Raw genomic sequence first — 17,961 nt, 5'->3', positions numbered from 1 at the left:
TGATTTCAAAGAAACTACTTTTGTAATACAAATAATGAAAAGTACACAATTTTTATATAAGCCGTCTGTTTTTAACATAAATGTTTTTTCACCCTTTCTCAAATTGTCCTTCTAAATTAAATGAAGTCTCCAGACTCCATTTGTGTTTTGGGCGGGCAAACTTTCAATATCGCATTCTTTTCTCCTATCTGCCGAGATATTGTTTTCTGGATAGGAGATATGGGTTACGTGTTCTAGACTAGACGTTTTATGTTCCAATACAGAAGGCTATTGATATCAAAGGTTGTTTGGTTTCTGTCTGCGTACTTTGAGGAGTACGTGTTTAAAAGTAGAAGATAGTACAAAATTATTGAAGAGTGGGTGATGAAATAGTTATTACTTACTATAATTTAAAGCTAATTACTTAAAATTATATTAACGATGCCTCTTATTGGCTGCTTTCAATTTGAATTAGCTGTGTAATGAAAACAACATTCTTAAAGGCATCAAGAAATGGCGGTGAATTGATTGTCGATTTAAAAATTATGGTCATTTTAAGTCAATCTTTGTAAATGAAATAACATTACGTTAGACATTATAACAATTTTTCTGAATAAGTCAGCTTATCTAAGATTTAACATTCCGGTCACGGTCTGTGTTTCTGTAACAAATGCATGAATAATGACATATTTGATTTGCTTCGGTAATACGCTTTTTTATTCGTAAACTTCGAACGTTTGTCAACACAATGTTCGCATTTAAAGTTCAATTTGAAACTAGTATTGAAAAATTTCCGATATATTTCTTCTGTAACGTTGTTTGAAACTCAAAACTGGAGTTTACAAACTGAGAGGAAATATTGCGAAAGTATTTCAGTTTGAGCAAAAATTGATAGAATATTTTAGACAGCTGGCTCATAGGGCTTCCGCGGACTTTGCGGTGATGCGACTGCGGTGTAATTTGTGTGCGGCATTTGTTGCTTAAGAAAGTTAAGCAGATATTATTTACTTATTAAACAACAAAGCTAATTACGTTGTGCGCGGAAACCTTGTACTTAATTATTGTTAGTTCTATATCAACAATAATTTGGAATAGGTAAATAAACAACTGTTTGATATTTTTTAGGTTTGTTTAAATACTAGAAACCATCACAAACTTCTTACTGAGTTTATAATAAGCACCCTGTATGCGGGGTCAAATTAGGAGTCGTATATTACCAGTTGCAGTATTTCTTCGTGGTCATATCAAGACAATGCAGTTGACAGAATGTTTACAAACAACTATTAATTTTGTTGTCATGATTGTGCGGATAAAAATCGTGCGGTTGTCGTGTTTAATCTATGTTTGTGTCAACCCTTATCTGTGAGGCTGGCGAACAGCCAGGAATTTATCGTGGGAGCCCTGAGCCAGCCAGTTTTGATTGCTTCAATGAGCCTATTGTTCTCTTTCCGTCTCCCGCCTCGGTCAATTTACCCAGTATTTGAGTATCGAGCCGTATTTTATGTTAATTCTTCGGTTTATCTCGAGTTGTTTTGTTTTACCTCAGTTTAGATTGTGTTTCGGTCGTAGATAAATACAAATTCTCAAATAACTATCAACATTTCCGTGAGAAAGTGCGCAAGTCTTGTAATTTTATTGCGCGTAAGACTGTGACCCAAATAGGTGTTTAAATGTGACCTATTATGTTTATAATAGACGCTATGGCTGTTGGCCGTGATTAATTATTACGCTTATTAGCGTTCCATTACGCCGTTTCCCCTAACGAGTCTTTGGATTGGTGGTGGGGAATTAATTAATCCAGAAATAAAGTAATTTGCAACGAATTATTTACTGGGAATATTTAGCGCTTAATTTTCTCTACCGTGTATGTAGGTCACTTATTAAAAGCGTGTAGAAATTAAATAAATCGGCATCCTCTGACTGCAGGGAAAAGTTCGCACTCAGAGATTTTAGCTTTAATTAGCAATCCTTGAAACTTGGAAGTATGCTTGCGTTCATTGACCATTTCAAAGTTCCATCACGCGAGGCTTTAGAATTATATTTATTTGTCTCTATAAAATAAATTTTATGCGGTTTAAGATTCAATATCATGCGAAATAGCAGCAAAAATCAAGCAAAACATTGGGCTTTTCCATTTCACTTATAAAAACGTAGGGACCACAAAATTCCCAGTGTTCCGACCGAGTGAATATAAAAATGATGTGTGTTACATCCGTGCCGTAATGTGCCTCAATGTGTGTGCGAAAGTGTCGCACCTTTGACACGGGTCTCGCAATCCTTTGCTCAACTTACTACTGAGGTATTTCTCCGTATGAAGTGCTCGTAAAACGGTGCAAATTAATTCCTTAGTAAATTCCTTTTTCCTAACCTTATTTACAGTATGGGAGCCCTGAACTTTAAATTAAAGAGTCTAAATATTTAAGGCTTTTACGGCAGCACATTTTTTGCATATATTATGTTACCTGATGCTGTATCTTAAGGAATGAATAAGTATAGTAGACTGTATACTAGAATACATCAAAATTAGAAGGGGTCAAGGAGGCGCTAGATGCCTCGATATAAATAATCTCTGCCTCAGGTGACCTGCTATAAGATCCATCCATAATATTACATACTTTAATGTCAAAGAAATAAAATCATTTTCTTGTCTGAACAACGCTCCTATATCAACTTTATTATCCAAACATTAAGGTTTACTTTGCAGCGGAGGTTTATTCTACGGTACGTCATCGCAAGAGAACCTTACGAGTCCGTAAATAAACTGACGCAAAAATAAAACGGGTTGCCCTAATTGTTTACTTTAAGAATAGGACCAGTTTTTGTGTGCCACAATATATGGCGCGGTACGTTTAGTTGGGGAGGTTTTACTGCTTCTGCAATGCTCCAAGTAAATTTGGGAGGTAAAAAAAACGGCATTCGAAATTTGCGAGGAAATTGGATGCAAATATTTTTATTCTGTGACTGGTAATATAAAGTGTTGGTGGTTATCTGACAAAATAATGACTTATCTTTGCGGCAATCGCGCCTCTCTTCCAGTTGGTGAATTTTACGAAGAAGATATCGCTAATGCAAATTGGGGTCTCAAACTAATATCCTTTCACTTTTTTATCAGAAAATGAAGGAAGAAGTAAAGTTGTATAATTACAATCTTATGATGAATGGCCCCTCAGACTTTCCCAAAGTCCAATTACTTGGTTGATAGTGAAATATAGGTTGAACGTGGTCTCATCGAGTGCCAAGTTTTCACCGAAACATGTTCAACCAAAATTGTGATACAACCCGCCAAGAAATAAAAAGTATAAAAACCTCACGATCTGTGGAGTTCAGTTTTACAATCGATTCCGGCATTTTTATGATGTCATAGCGAAGTTTCTAGATCCTGTTTTTAAAGTTTATAAAACGCTATCCAATTTCTTGCGAGAATCTGCAGAGCTTTCTGGGTGTTTAAATTCGCTAGAGTTAGAACAGATTGGGTTTTATTTCGCAGTATTTGATATACATTTTTTGGTTAAAAACGATGTTCAAAACAAATGCTCTTCAGGATTTCTTGTACTAACTTATGAAAGTGAGTCCTCCGCAAACAGGCGTTAATAATAACTTGACAGACTTATTGTGGCATTCCAACTTTATTTTACTGTTCAACAACAGTGAGGTCTGTAAAATAGATACTACAAACCCGTGATTAACGTAGGTCTTCAAATCTCTTAAGCCTACCGCTAAATCGTGGTTTCAAAGGTACAAAATCGTTGTTTATTGAGGACGGGTAAGCTCGATATTCCTTAAGAAATACGATCCGCAGGAGCCGTCTCAGAAACTGTATCGTTGATTCTGGTCATGTTTTGCGACATAAAATTTTCAATTCTTCGGCAGGCACGTTCCGCTCGGTACAGGAGCCCTGTATACGTGTATGCTGTGTATTTTGAAGAAAATTCCGAATGAGGCAGCGAAAAATGTCTCTCGGTTTTATCTCAATGGTTATGTAAAGATTTTGTACCTAAGTTGATATAGTAAGGAGGTATAGCTTTTTAGATGACACCGCCGGTCAAAATGTTTTATTTTCTGTTATTTTTAGTAAATGTATTACAATGAAAGTAACGCTGTATTTTCAATTAAATTCTGGTTTTGTTATGAAGGTGAATCATATTGTAAATATTAACGTTCCCTTAATTACCATATATTTCAGTCGAGTCATCACAACTCTAACAATTCAACCGGTTTCGGTAAAATGTTCTATTCTTTAAAGCAACGTGGTTATTTTCGATGGCTATCAATCACCATTTGCCTTAAAGGGAAAATGTCACATTTTCGATCACATTGTTTAGGTATATTTTGGGAAACAAAAACAAAGGCTTGACAGTCATTCATCAGCTATGGCTCGGCACATTTGTCGATTTTCTTTTATTTATTCATACCCTTGCTTGTTGTCAGTTTTCTCTGAAAACTACGATATTTTTTTCAATACCTAATCAATGTAATTGTTATTCCCAGTTTATTTTTAAACATGCATGTGCGATCATAATACTTCTTACAACTATTTGTTTTAGTTCAGTCATAGTAACTTCCATTTTCGCCACGGCTGCGGTATTTTTTACTACAAATGACGTACATTCGTGGTCATATCCACTTATGGTAAGTGGACAAACATAATCAAGAGATGACGTATCTCTAATTTGAGTGGTTCGCAATTCCATTAGTCATGTTAGAATTGTTCTCACCAAAATTGGTTGCAGTGAAAAAGGCCACGTTAATAAAAACCAGCGGTTTGTCCGATATGGACTGCACTTGATGAATTGTGTTGGTTTTTCGCGTCTATTTTTCTTTGTCGATTCAAAGGCTTTTCGGACGTTTGTGGTAAAGTTACATGCATGATGAAATCGTTCATGCTTTGCGTCGTGTTTTTTGATCATATGGCGAATATTGGATGTGTGTTTGAAGAGCGAATACGGACTGTTAGGGAGCGAAACGATGAATGAAATCAGAAGCCATGTTTGTAGACAGAAATAAGGCAGAGTTTTGAAGGGGAAAATAGTGTCATAGATCCATACTTAATATTATAAATGCGAATGTAACTCTGTCTGTCTGTCTGCTACTCAATCACGCCTAAACTACTGAACCAATTTGCATGAAATTTGGTATGGAGATATTTTGATACCCGAGAACGGACATAGGCTATAGTATATCATCACACTACGACCAAAAGGAGCAGAGTACCAGTAGTTAATGTTACAAAAACGGGGAAAAATTTCACCCATTCTCTCTTATTGGACGCAAGCGAAGTTGCGCGGGTCAGCTAGTACAAAATAAATTATATAGTTTTACATATTTTTTTCAGACTGTGAGAGTAATATACAAACTGTCTGCAGAATAACGCCCTTTGAACATTGAACGCGAGACAAGAAGTCGTGAACTTACACAGTTGAACTGATAATGTGCACCGCGACATACGAAGTTCAACATGTTACTAGGATCGCTAGAATAGATCGTTATCAAAGAGCCCGCCGCTTGTAATCTAGAACGTTCTTCACCCTGTGCCCTTTACGAGTTGCAGGAAAACATTATATGCGTGCCCGTCTTCCGGCAATATCTGTACTGCCGCCGGTCGTTTAAACGAAAACAGTATAAAGCGCTCGGCGGTTTATGAGTTCCTTTACATATAAATGTATTGTTAATTTATATATTGCATCGATCTTTATGAAGTCTCAGTTCTTCTTTTTTATGCATCATTCTTAAAATGTTAAAATAAACTCTTCAAATAACGTTTATATTTGCCATAGTTACAAACAATAAATAATTTATAAACGTTATTGCTTAGTCATTTAGGAAGTATAGAAATGTATGCGGTGTTTACAGCGATATTTTCCTTGTATTTACTTCACATTAATTTAACGAGCTACGAATATCATCGCAATAGCCTTATAACGACAGTGATTTTAACGTTTTCATTCATACACGTAGAACGACAAATACTTCTTGACTGTACTGTTGTTATTCAGGAAATACCTCCTATAAATAAGTAGCGAGATTCTATATTTTCGCCATACAAAGAGTTGTGGAATTTCGCGAATGAAAATAGAGAAAAAATATGACAAGCCCGGAGTTAGTTCCGCCGGATGTTCCGTGGCGGGCTGCGTTCCGCATCCGAAGATGTTGCTACTGATATTATAACGTGACTTCTCTAATATACATGCACTATTTTAGAAAAGAAGGTGGATTTTCTCATATTTAAAGAATCATGCCAATTCTGACCTTTGTTCAAGAATTTGGATCACAAATTTTACTGCCAATCAAACGACACCTGAAACCGATAGTAAAGTCGTGTCCAAAGTAAATTCGCATAATAAATAACCTGCGCATATTCTATGCAGTCGTTAAGGGGCAGCAAGTTCCTTCCGGGCAACTAAACAAGATGAACGTGCCGTTTCATTAAGCTAGGGGCAATTGTTATGCCTGCCTCGTCGCTATAACAGTATAACTAATATATCGTTGGCACATTATTGGGGTAACGAGCCCTCTAATAAAATATGTTCTGCGAAACGGCACACGATTTATTTTGGACTTGATTGGATTACGGAATGGAATTTAAGAGGCGTTTAACGTTGAGACTAGGTTGAGCAGCTTTTAGGATCCGTATCTTTGTAACTTTAGACAATATTCACAAAGTCATGAAATCTTTTCTTTGCGAATGATGTTACCACCGAATTACCAGTTACGAATGATTTACATGAATAATGGTCATACTTATTTCTTGACCTAGCGTTTGGAAGCATATGCAATAAGTTATTATTTGTCTTCTTTGACTAAGAATACCGTAAAATAAATTTATTACTATGAATTATGTTCCATTGAAGTGTGTCGTGGTGTTAGTTCTAGCTAAGCCACATCATACGATCGTTAGTTTGCCTCATTGCGGTCTGTTGCTATTTATTTGTTAGCATATTTTATTACTCATAACCACACGCGACACCTTATTACTATAGTACTATATTGAGGAATTATTAAGTACTCTGTCAATGTATCATTATTTACCCAGTAGTTAGAGTTCGGGAGAAAAGCCTTCTTTTAATATGTGTGTTGGTAGATGTGTACGCGATTAATGCCCGGTTTCTGACGTACATTTAGCGGTAATTTATCTATTGAATAGCGTTTAAGCTGATATAAACATGACAGTAGATAAACTACCTCTAAATGTGCCTCAGAAACCGGACATAAATCTTGTAATTTAAAGATGACAATGACATTATTAATTCGTAGTTTATCCATAAAGGAAGGTTTACGATTAAGGGTCAAGTGTTACTTCGTTTCAGTTTAATTTTCAATGTATGTTTGTCCACCTAAATACGTAACTAGTCAAATCTAGCCAGCAAATCCCATGATATCCAGTGAATCATGTAACGAACGACACAGCAGGATCGGTAACGTTTTATTTATAAACCGTTGGTCCCCTCGCGGCCGTCTCGTGGCCCGAGGTCAACAGCTTGATGGCAGAGGATACTCGCACTCTTATTGATTTAACTCTTGCGTGTAGCTATCTGTCTTGGACACAATACTTCAAAATACGTATGTGAGGAACATGTTAATGTTATCGCTTTTTAGTTTCGGTTTAGTGGTTATTCTGGCAATTGTTAATAGCGAGTATTTTAGTGTAGTAGCTATAGTTTCAATTTCATCTCCAAATTGTATCTCGAATTGTTCCATGCTGTTTAGCAGTCTCAAAAACGTTCGCTGCTGTGGTCTCCACGTTACTTTTTTTGCTTTATTCACATTCATACCTGTGTGTGTACCTACTTAAAACAATGAAGTATATTTTAAGGAACATAATAAACTTAGTATAATGTGCATGTATATCTTGTTGGTCTGCTTTTTGATCGACCAGTTTCAATTCCAGCTGATCCCTGGATTACTATATGCCTTCGTCTGTTAATCAAAAGTTGAAATTCGTTGATTGGCCCGACGTCTACTGTCCGTTTTCCTCTCAATTGTCACCGTTCGCAATCTTATCGGTGTTCGAGTTTGATTCATCAGTTATCTGGTCCATTGCATCGTTTTAGTCAAATCTAATTATAACTGCGAAGACTGCTTCGGGATTTGTTAGTGACGAATCTGTCACTTTTCGAACTGGCTCTCGAATGTTAGAGGAAGACTAGTCTTACAATAATAGGAGGGACATCACAAACGTATAAAATTTTGGATCCCATAAAATTTGTTTTAATTTTTTTATTTGTTTGGTTTAACATGTATCTCAGTTGACAAATGACAATGTATGTCAAAGTGATAGCCACTATGCAATACATTGCTGCTTTGACGTAACGTGTTAATCACTATAATCTAAGGGAGAAAATAATGTAAATAATAGTAACTTTCAAATAGTTGTCAACTGATATACTGAGATGTCGTTTCATTGTCCTTTGTCTTTGTCCGACCATTGCACGCTGTAACCGTCAAAATTAAAAGCAAATATTCCATACAGCTAGAGTTTGTAACGGAACGCGTTCTGCACACGCTCCCTCAGATTTATTGCATAGTTGGTGGTTTTACTGCTGGAGTGTATTGCGGATTTTATTATGTACAGGTGGGTGGCACGCCCGTCGCCCGCGCCTCTACCAAGCTACTTTTGTAAATATTTGCGTGTATTAGGAATGCTTGTACGGTTTATAGTGCTGACACTGACGTCATTTTGTTTGATATGCCGACGGTCACCTAGTTTCTTGTAATATGTCTGTATTTAAGGAGAATTACCTTAAGAGTATATAAAACTTAAATAAGCTTTAATAAATGTGCCTTAGGCTTAAAAACAACAGGAGGAAGACATGTGATATGTCTTATGACATTCCGTGTGATACGAATAGAATTATATTTACTTCGTATTGTACAAATTGTTTGTAGTACATAGATTCTATTTTCTAGTTTCAGTGTATGTGTAAAAAATATGCCACCAAAAACATTCTGTAAAAAACCTCAAGTCTCGCCGTAAAAAGTTGTGAGATCTATATAATACCAAGTCGATTAATCTATTTAGTCTCTACTTAAAGGACCTTCTGTCTTAAGTTATTACATAAGTTATTATCATGCCAATATTAAAAATATTTTACGTTTAAAGCAAATAGACCGACCTGGCCATCGCATGATTTGTATGTATTACACTACACAGCACGACGAGAAGTTAATGCTCCTGAAATTTTTATGGCGAATTTGTGTTTTCATGCGATGACCAAGTCGATCTATTTGTTTTAAACGTAAAATATTTTTAATATTGGCATGATAATAACTTATGTAATAACTTAAGACAGAAGGTCCTTTAAGTAGCGACTAAATAGATTAATCGACTTGGTATTATTTAGATCTCACAACTTTTTACGGCGAGACTTGAGGTTTTTTACAGAATGTTTTTGGTGGCATCTCACTTCTTTTTGTAGAACGAACATAAGACCAATTTGTATGGAAAGACGTTTTTTCTTATAATTCAACATATTTTCCTATGGGAATGTTTTTCATTTTCATGGGCTAAACACCCTTACCCACCCTATATCCCCTCCCGTTATGCCTCGTATAGTATGTACCTATCTACACCTATTATTAATTATTATTTTCTACAGTAGTAATTATTCTTAACTGCAAATGTAATCTTGTAATCTTATACATTTATATGGGATTACAAAGTTAATGTTGCAGTTAGTGTATTTAGAAAACTGGACTGAAATTAGAAAATATTGAATTTTTCCCATGATTAAGACACTATACCCTATTTGTATTCTAAATTTGAAGCTTCTAAGTCTGCTAGAAGTACCTTAGACTTTTGATGATCGGTGAGTCAGTGAGTCAGTGAATCAGTGAGTGACAAAATTCAAAATTTTAACAAGTTGTCATTCTTAAACTACTGGTTCAAATTGACTGAAATTTTAAATATACCGTGTTTATACAATGAATAATTTGTTGCTGAAAATTCACGCTTCTTGTTTTATCCACAACGACATTATAGGGGGGTCGAAAATGGCCCGAATTGCTTCGAGAAAAGGATGGTACGGCCGTGCCGCTTTTTTTTGCTCGACTTGCGGGGGCACTTCCGTGCCCCCAGATTCATGAACTGTGTTCTTATGGCGAGAACTGCTCTAATATTAAGTTTTGCTTGACAACATGTAGCTGCCATTGTCCTTATAAGCCGTGGTGTTCGAGTTAATGTGATTAAACAAGACATCTTTCGACAGGACAAGTTATATCCATTCTCTTCATTACTTCTTCCTTTCGACATAATGTTTCGAATATCATAAAAAAACAACAGCTCAGTGGAGATCGTGTTCAAGTATTTAGTATGAACTGTAGCTCGAGGGACCAGGTGCAATTTTTACCCCAGGTGGGAGTTGCACCGTTTATTTACTTTACTGCACCGTTTGAGTCAAGTAGTTTTGTTTGACGGCTTCTATGGAAATATTAATGGAACTTTCGTTCAGTTTGATATTTTAATCTGAATGTAAGCTAGCTTAACTTTCTGCGCATTAACTATAAATATATCCAAGAAGTTTGTTTCCTAAAAACTTTCTTTCGCACTGATCCATTCACGAAATGCCAAAGTGTTAAGTCGTTCAATAATTCCAGCTTACTTTACTGTTTGACTTAGGCCACTCTGTCAACATCACGAAACTTTATATACCAAGTTAAAGTTACGAACCGAGCAATACGATACACGTATTATGTTGCAAATATTGATTTACTAGTTTATGATGTTGTAACTGTTACAACTACACTGCTACTTACAATGTATTGCTTTCATATTCTGCTACAGTATAAAATTTCCTCGCGAAATGAAAGCTTTAAAATGTAAGAAAGCTATTGTTTACCCGCGATCTTTCACCTTTTGCTTAGAATTTTTATTTAGAAGAGCATACTTTTAAATTTTTCTTGTTCAAAAAAGTGAGGACGATGACCGAGTCTCATTGATTTCAGTATTACTTATTAGTTGAACAACTAGTTTGGCTATGAGTTTTAGCATTTTTCGTCATTGCAGCATAATTGTAAAGTTTATCTTATACGGGAACAGCATTTTCTTGACTTAAATTACTATTAATTAATAATTTTCGTAGCTTCCTAATCGTGTTACGTATATCAGCTTCTGAGATTTCGGTAGCTGTTTGTTTATACACCTCACGTATACATCTTGAATCAGGATCAAACAGAACACAGCAACGGATACCATTTCAACACTTGTCTAACTTTTTTATTTGTTTATTTGGACTCGTAACTTCAGTTCCTCTGATTCTGTTATACGAAACTATATCTAAACCGAACATTTATTTCCTGAAACGTTCTAAGCAAACACAAGACCCAAACTTTAAATAACGTACAAGGAAAAGGGTTTGCGTTTCATTGATGACGCAAAGAAGCCTTAAAGCTTTTCGCTTGTTTTATTCCCGGGTATGTATAATGTACAATCAGTATAAACCTGCTATAGGATGGAAATACCGAATACTTGGAATAACTGCACGAAGTTCAACCGCACTTTGAACTGTCACACACAGCGCCAGGAATCTATGTGTGAAATGTTTTTTTCTTTCTCACCAACGTTTCGTGGTCTGCATTCTTTGTTTGGATTTTTCAGCTATTTCTAACAATACGTGACGGATTTGGTTGCATTATTTGTAGTCTTTGAAATATAAATCGTGTCCACTTCAAAAACAGAATAGGTATAAATAAATTGCCAGAGCTAAAAACGGACTCATTGATTGATTTATTTGAAATACCTTTAGTTTATTATTCACCTTTCTACGAGTAAGTCTTTTTCTATTTTATATCGTCTATCTATAAATATATTTTTTTTTATTTTAATAAGTGTCAAAAGCTTTTGATCTACCATTTTCAAATATTCTAAGTTACCTCTTCAATTTATAAGCTACGAGAGATGTATATTAAAATAATATATGTTGTTTGTTTCAGTCGAAGGCGCTAGGCAGGGTGCTATTCGATCAAGTATGTCGACAGCTACACCTACTAGAAGCGGATTACTTCGGTCTGGAGTACCAGGACGCGAACGGCACCAAAGTTTGGGTACGTATCTAAATATTAGGTCGGGGAAAAAGTCTTTTCGCGTTATGGTATGTATGAACTTGTAATAAAATCTTTTCTCGGCACAAAATAGCTCGATATTTGGGTACCTCACGAGCTCACTGAAAGAAACCTACTGTGTACTCTTAGTGATTCTTGAAGCCAAAGAGATTTTATTACAAGTTCATACATACTATAATGCGAAAAGACTTTTTCCCCGACCTAATATTACCTCTTACATATGTATTATCACGAAAAGCAAGTATGATTCATTTACATGTGATTCTTGTGAGGTAAAATCAAGAAATAAAATCTTGTGAGGTAAAATGAAGAAGCTAGTTGAGTAATATGTAAAAAAATACGCAAGTAATTCTTATTGCGTAACTAACTTTCAATATTATTCCTCTAATCATTGCAAGGCCTTACGCCTCTCGTTACGCCAATCATGCCTGTTTTGCTCGACTTTTGTCCAGGTCTTCCCGACAAATTTTAATAAGTTCTCGACCCATCTTGCTATAATTTACAAAATATGCTCTGTGTAAGCAAAAGTCGAATATCAAGAACGTAAAAGATTTGTTTGCCGTGTTTATACCTTGAGTCTGTTGTATGGAGAGAATAAATAATAACAGAAATAAATGCAGAGATAAATGCAACTACACAGTGCAGATGTATCCTGTATGAAATAACATAATACGAGTGTTGTAAGTCGATACACTGAAACCTTACAAGATCCCTTTATTATGCGCTTGTAATTGGATAATGCTGATTTTTACAAATGCGCCGCGAAGAATTGCTATAGTGAACTTGACGATTTGTTTACTTTTAACAACATTCTAGTTTCGAATTTTGTAATTGTTGTGTTAACTAGGAACTGATGGTTGTTATTCTGATTTGCTATTTTGGTTTTGATAGAAAATAAATTGGTTCTGAAGGTATTTTGTTATGTACAAAAAATAGTACTTAATAAAGTAAGAACACGACTAATAATTATAACTATCATCGATAAACATCAGCTGCAATAGGTGACTGGAATCCTTACCAAAGGTGCGAGCACAGGCACAATGAAAATGAAAAACTCGTTATTTCTATTTAAATCTTTTATATGGCGATAAATTATTGAGAATGGCCATAGAACCTACAGTCTTAACACTCCTTTCATATAAAACGCAGTTACTTAGCTCGGTAATATAAAATATGTAAAATGCAATTCCAACTATCATAGGAATGGCTATTGGAAGTGCAATCCCGTGTAAATGGCTATAGAAGCTGGCAATGTACATATTTTATTCTCAACGCTTATAACGGGAAAATGAAGAGAATGTGAGCAATAATAAGCTTTATTTATATGCGCGATGAAAATGTATAGATATTTATTTACTTCTTGCATTATTTACCAGATTTTTTTTTCAACGACAGTGCCATTGTTTTCTAAAACAATTGTTTCTGAAAAAATGTACTCTATCATTACTTCAGCTCTCAATCGAAATCCATGGGACTGCTAGTAACGTAGTGCAACTATTTACGTATTTTAGGCCGGTCCCAACAATTCTAAATGTCTTTCTGCTATAAAGATGCAATGATCCACTAATACTTTTGTGGTATATACTTATCATCGATTTATCTTTAGTCTACCCTTCCACCAAGTATCGCTATCTTTGGTGGTTAAACTTAAACTGTCGCATAAGTAACTTTTTTATTCGTTACTATATATTGACGTTTTTTCTCACGAGCGGAGAAAAAAATACAATATAATATACTTTGTACAATACGAAATAAACGATATTTTAAATTTTAATTCGTTATTCCACAGTACTGGCTAGACTCAGAGAAGCCAATGTGCCGTCAAGTGGGTCTCTCGATGCTGGAGCCGACGCTGCGCTTCTGCGTCAAGTTCTACACGTCAGACCCGGCGCGGCTCGAGGAGGAGTTCACACGCTACCTGTTCTGTCTGCAAGTGAAGAAGGACCTCGCCACCGGCTGTATACAGTGCAATGAGAACACCGCCGCGCTTATGGCCAGTTATATTGTACAAGGTGTGTGTTTAATAGAATATTTTTGTAAAGGCAACCCCAAAATTGTCTTAGACCTTGTCCAAAAAGGGCAAATCGATTCGTGCGAGTTCATTCGTGCGTTACCGGAATGCTAGGCGCCCATACATTGCGTCCACCAGCTTCGCGCGAATTCGAATTACGCGAAGTTCACGCTTGCTGCGACCACCCCTGCATGCGTATTGCGAATCTCAGTTGACAACTAGTGTATGCCAATTCAATAGTTACTTTGCAGTACATTGGCACTTTGAAATAACTATTCTTTTTGAAAAGAGTCTATGTACAGATTAGTTGCTGTCAAACGGTTGCCAACTATAATACACAATAACCTCCCAGGTCCGAAAAATGTGTGATAGGCTTTTCTACAATTACTGTTAAAGTAACCTCGGCAATAGACAAGAGTTCGATAACGTGCAAATTAATGCAATAAGTTCGCCCTCTATTGCATAGGACAATGGAAACATGGGAACGAAGAAACGTGGGAGTGATTAGTACACCGTGACGTAGCAAAGATAATACTAGTTGCCGTAAATATTTGGTCGATAAAAAGACTAGTCGTCTTAAGTTATTGGTCGATAAACTAATTGTGGAACTGAAGAAATATATTATGCTACTTATTCATATAGTGCCTAGGTGAGTGTCGGTACAAGTACTTAAGCTGAGAGACTTGCTAAAGAGAGCAAGTTAAAAGTCGCCTCCGGTTTTGTTAATTAAGTCTTAAGTCACGTTAAAGGTGAGCTTTAACAACTTAAAACTTCGTTGACCACAATCCACTTAGAGGAAAAAAGCGAACTCTTTTACGAACTGAACGACTTACCCGTTGCAAGTTTTCACGGAAATAAATTTTGCTCTATAATATGTTAAGTGATGCAACTTTACATGCCTTTAAAACAGTTCTTGAAGGAATGCAAAGTTCCCAACCCACACTTGTCCAGCGTGGTGGACTCAAGGCCTAACCGCTCCCTCTCCGGGATTAGACCCTTGCCCAGCAGTGGGACATTAACGGGGTTAAAAAAAAATTAAGCACCTGTTTTTAATATTGACGTAAAACATACATTGTTTCTTTAATTAGATTCCTTGCCTGGTTTACTACGACAATTGCAAGTATATACTGATGTAAAGTAAATTACATAATGCAATTATCAATTCGTTAAGCTATAACGGTAATACCTATAAAACCTTTGATTACAGTACTAAGTGCCAACAGCTATGATAATTATAGACACTGCCGCAGCTTAGGTATTTTATAACCATAGGTGTAGTTATTGTTACCTAAATACCATATTGTGTATTTCTATGTTTCTGTTACTTTAATAAAATTAATGTCTAATTCATTTCCAAGTATCTGAAAGTGTTTCTGACGTAGTTTGGTGCTATATTTCTAGGAAGCGGGCCCGCGCGGCTCTGCTCAAAAATTTTGAGGTTTCGTTTCAAAAAAAAAGTAAATTTGGGCCAACCTGTGGGCCTTTAGCTGCTGCTACGTTAAGACTGGTTTTTTTTTGCATTTATGATATTAATATCGACCCAACATCCGTTTTCAATAAACACGCCAAAATAATACTCTACTTATACAAATTGATGTAAATAAATATCTTTGTATTGTTCAGCTGAATGCGGCGACTTCGTGCCGGAAGACTACCCGGACCACACGTATCTCAGCGGCTACAAGTTCTTCCCCGGCCAGGACTCGGAGTCCGAGCGACGGATCATGGAGAACCATAAGAAACATCTGTAAGTACATTGACCTAATTATTCCTTTTTTATACAGTTGAGTATGAGGCGTCCATAGCCAGTTGCGCTCACCGGTCGGTAAACGATCGTTTGGTAAAACAACCCTTGGCGCGGTCACTCCATAGATGGGTGACCGCATAGTGGTATTTGAACTGGGCGTCTCCGTGCTTCGGAGGGCACGTTAAAAGTCGGTCCCGGTTGTTATCTACTACGATAACAGTCATTAAGCCACGTCAAAGGCCTTCGGGCAGCTTGAGCAACTTTGACACTAGGTTGACCACTAACCATATGACAAGAAGAAGAAGAAGAAGTATAGAGTTGAGGTTGAGCTTATCAGGGTTATAGGACTCCGATATACCAATCACACATTTTGTGAATTCGAACATAATTTTTAGTCGGTTAAACGATAGGTCAGGTCCGTTTTTGTTATTTTCCTCTATTTCATCATTTTAAGTCATCGAAACGGTTCCTCTCCGCTATGCTTTACATCTCACGACGCACTGTTAAAACATTTTCGTAGGTCAATGTTTGGCTGTATTATGATTGTTCGTTTTACAAACGTAACCTCCAAAAAAGTTCATAACGAAATTCAGTACGACACAGTACTCACGACACAGTACTCAATAATGATGTTCGCACGACTGTTGATCACTGTGTCTGTTCTGTCATATATGATACGTTCCCTAAACATTTAAATATTAAATCTACGATGAGATAGTGCCTCTAGACGGACGGAAGCGAGGCAGACGATGTAGTTGCGGAAATGGACGAGGAAATTGAACACTCACTGACTCAATTACATCTATTTCATATCGCCTGAGACATCTTGGCTAGACGATCGAGTTAACTCGGTCTCCTAACTAGTACTTGGTAGTACGAGAGATATAGTAATTAGTTTGAATGTACAAACATAGCTGAACTTGTCTATGACGTAGACCTATGAAAATGCAGATGTATTTTTAACTTAAGTACAGGCTAGCTAGAGCCTATACTTAAGTTATAAATACATCAAGAATTTTGTTACCAACCACCAAAAGAATCAAAAATATCTCGTTGGGCTTCTTTCTGCTTCACTGACTGTGTGTAACATTAGTCTCACAACTATAATAATAAGGTATTTCCAATATCATATTCTTTTACAAACATAGTTCTACGTTTTCATCTATAAAAGAGTTTGAAAAAAAGAAAAGAGTGTATTTACGTAATGCATTTAAATACGATTTAAAATTCTGTGCCTTGAACTGCATTGAGAAAAGCGTTTGTAGCTCTAATTCGAATAAGTGTTGTACTTGCGACATACTTTTAAGTCATTTTCATTGTAGAGATTTGAAATAATTATCGTTATTTTCTTTTCCGTTGCAGTGGCCAAAGTCCGGCGGAGGCTGATTTAAATTTATTAGAAACAGCACGAAGGTGCGAATTATACGGTAAGTCGTTTCTTAAACTTTTATTTGTAGAAATAAGCCATATTTTCGTCTTTTATGAGCTGTTTAACATTGATTTAAAAATGAGGTATATTTTATTTGAAATCCTAAAAAAATCTTTGGGAACTAAAACAACAATCTGACCGTGGAAAAATCCACCTTCAGACTTTAATCTTCATCTAAAGCTAGTTTTCGAATCAGTGCCAAAATACTGTACAGCTTCATAATCTAACTATTCTTTACCCAGGTATAAAAATGCACCCAGCGAAGGACCACGAAGGCGTGCCACTGAACTTATCAGTGGCACACATGGGCATCATAGTATTTCAGAACTACACAAAGATCAACACATTCAGCTGGGCTAAAATACGCAAGATATCGTTCAAAAGGAAAAAGTTCCTCATCAAACTGCACCCGGAGGGTTATGTGAGTATTGTAAGTCGATTTTGTGCACTTTATATTAGATTACACAGGAAAGTAATATTAAAATCTTGTTTGATATTCACGCATTTTTGCACTGCCTGTAAATGTTCACGAAATTCAGGTTTTGCACTAAAAAGATAACACACCTTTTTTCCACAATAAAAATTCGTATGTAAATAAAAAACAAAATTGCAACTGCTTTGCTGAACACATCCGATGAAATATCCTGATTTTTTTATCTAATTGTTGACATCACTAGCACTTATCATTGGATATAAGATGTATTCCTAGCGACAAACCTATAATATTGTAACATCACAGTT

At 36.0% G+C, this 17,961-nt stretch overlaps 1 protein-coding gene across 15 annotated transcripts in view; it reads left to right on the top strand.

Annotated features, from left to right (window-relative positions):
* Window positions 1–17,961, top strand: part of LOC142979547 (FERM, ARHGEF and pleckstrin domain-containing protein 1-like) — a 62,322-nt gene that overhangs the window by 17,496 nt on the left and 26,865 nt on the right. For 12 of the 15 annotated variants that reach the window (XM_076124572.1, XM_076124540.1, XM_076124642.1 and 9 more), the window contains 5 exons: window positions 11,905–12,015; window positions 13,823–14,045; window positions 15,668–15,791; window positions 17,151–17,218; window positions 17,463–17,650. In XM_076124572.1, the coding sequence (XP_075980687.1) occupies window positions 11,905–12,015; window positions 13,823–14,045; window positions 15,668–15,791; window positions 17,151–17,218; window positions 17,463–17,650 (714 nt within the window). The remainder of the gene's footprint in view (window positions 1–11,904; window positions 12,016–13,822; window positions 14,046–15,667; window positions 15,792–17,150; window positions 17,219–17,462; window positions 17,651–17,961) is intronic. The other 3 variants (XM_076124630.1, XM_076124613.1, XM_076124622.1) reach the window with 3 other exon arrangements.

Source organism: Anticarsia gemmatalis, chromosome 2, assembly GCF_050436995.1.
Source record: "Anticarsia gemmatalis isolate Benzon Research Colony breed Stoneville strain chromosome 2, ilAntGemm2 primary, whole genome shotgun sequence".
Lineage (NCBI taxonomy): Eukaryota > Metazoa > Arthropoda > Insecta > Lepidoptera > Erebidae > Anticarsia > Anticarsia gemmatalis.
This window is presented reverse-complemented; position numbering and strand designations above follow the sequence as displayed.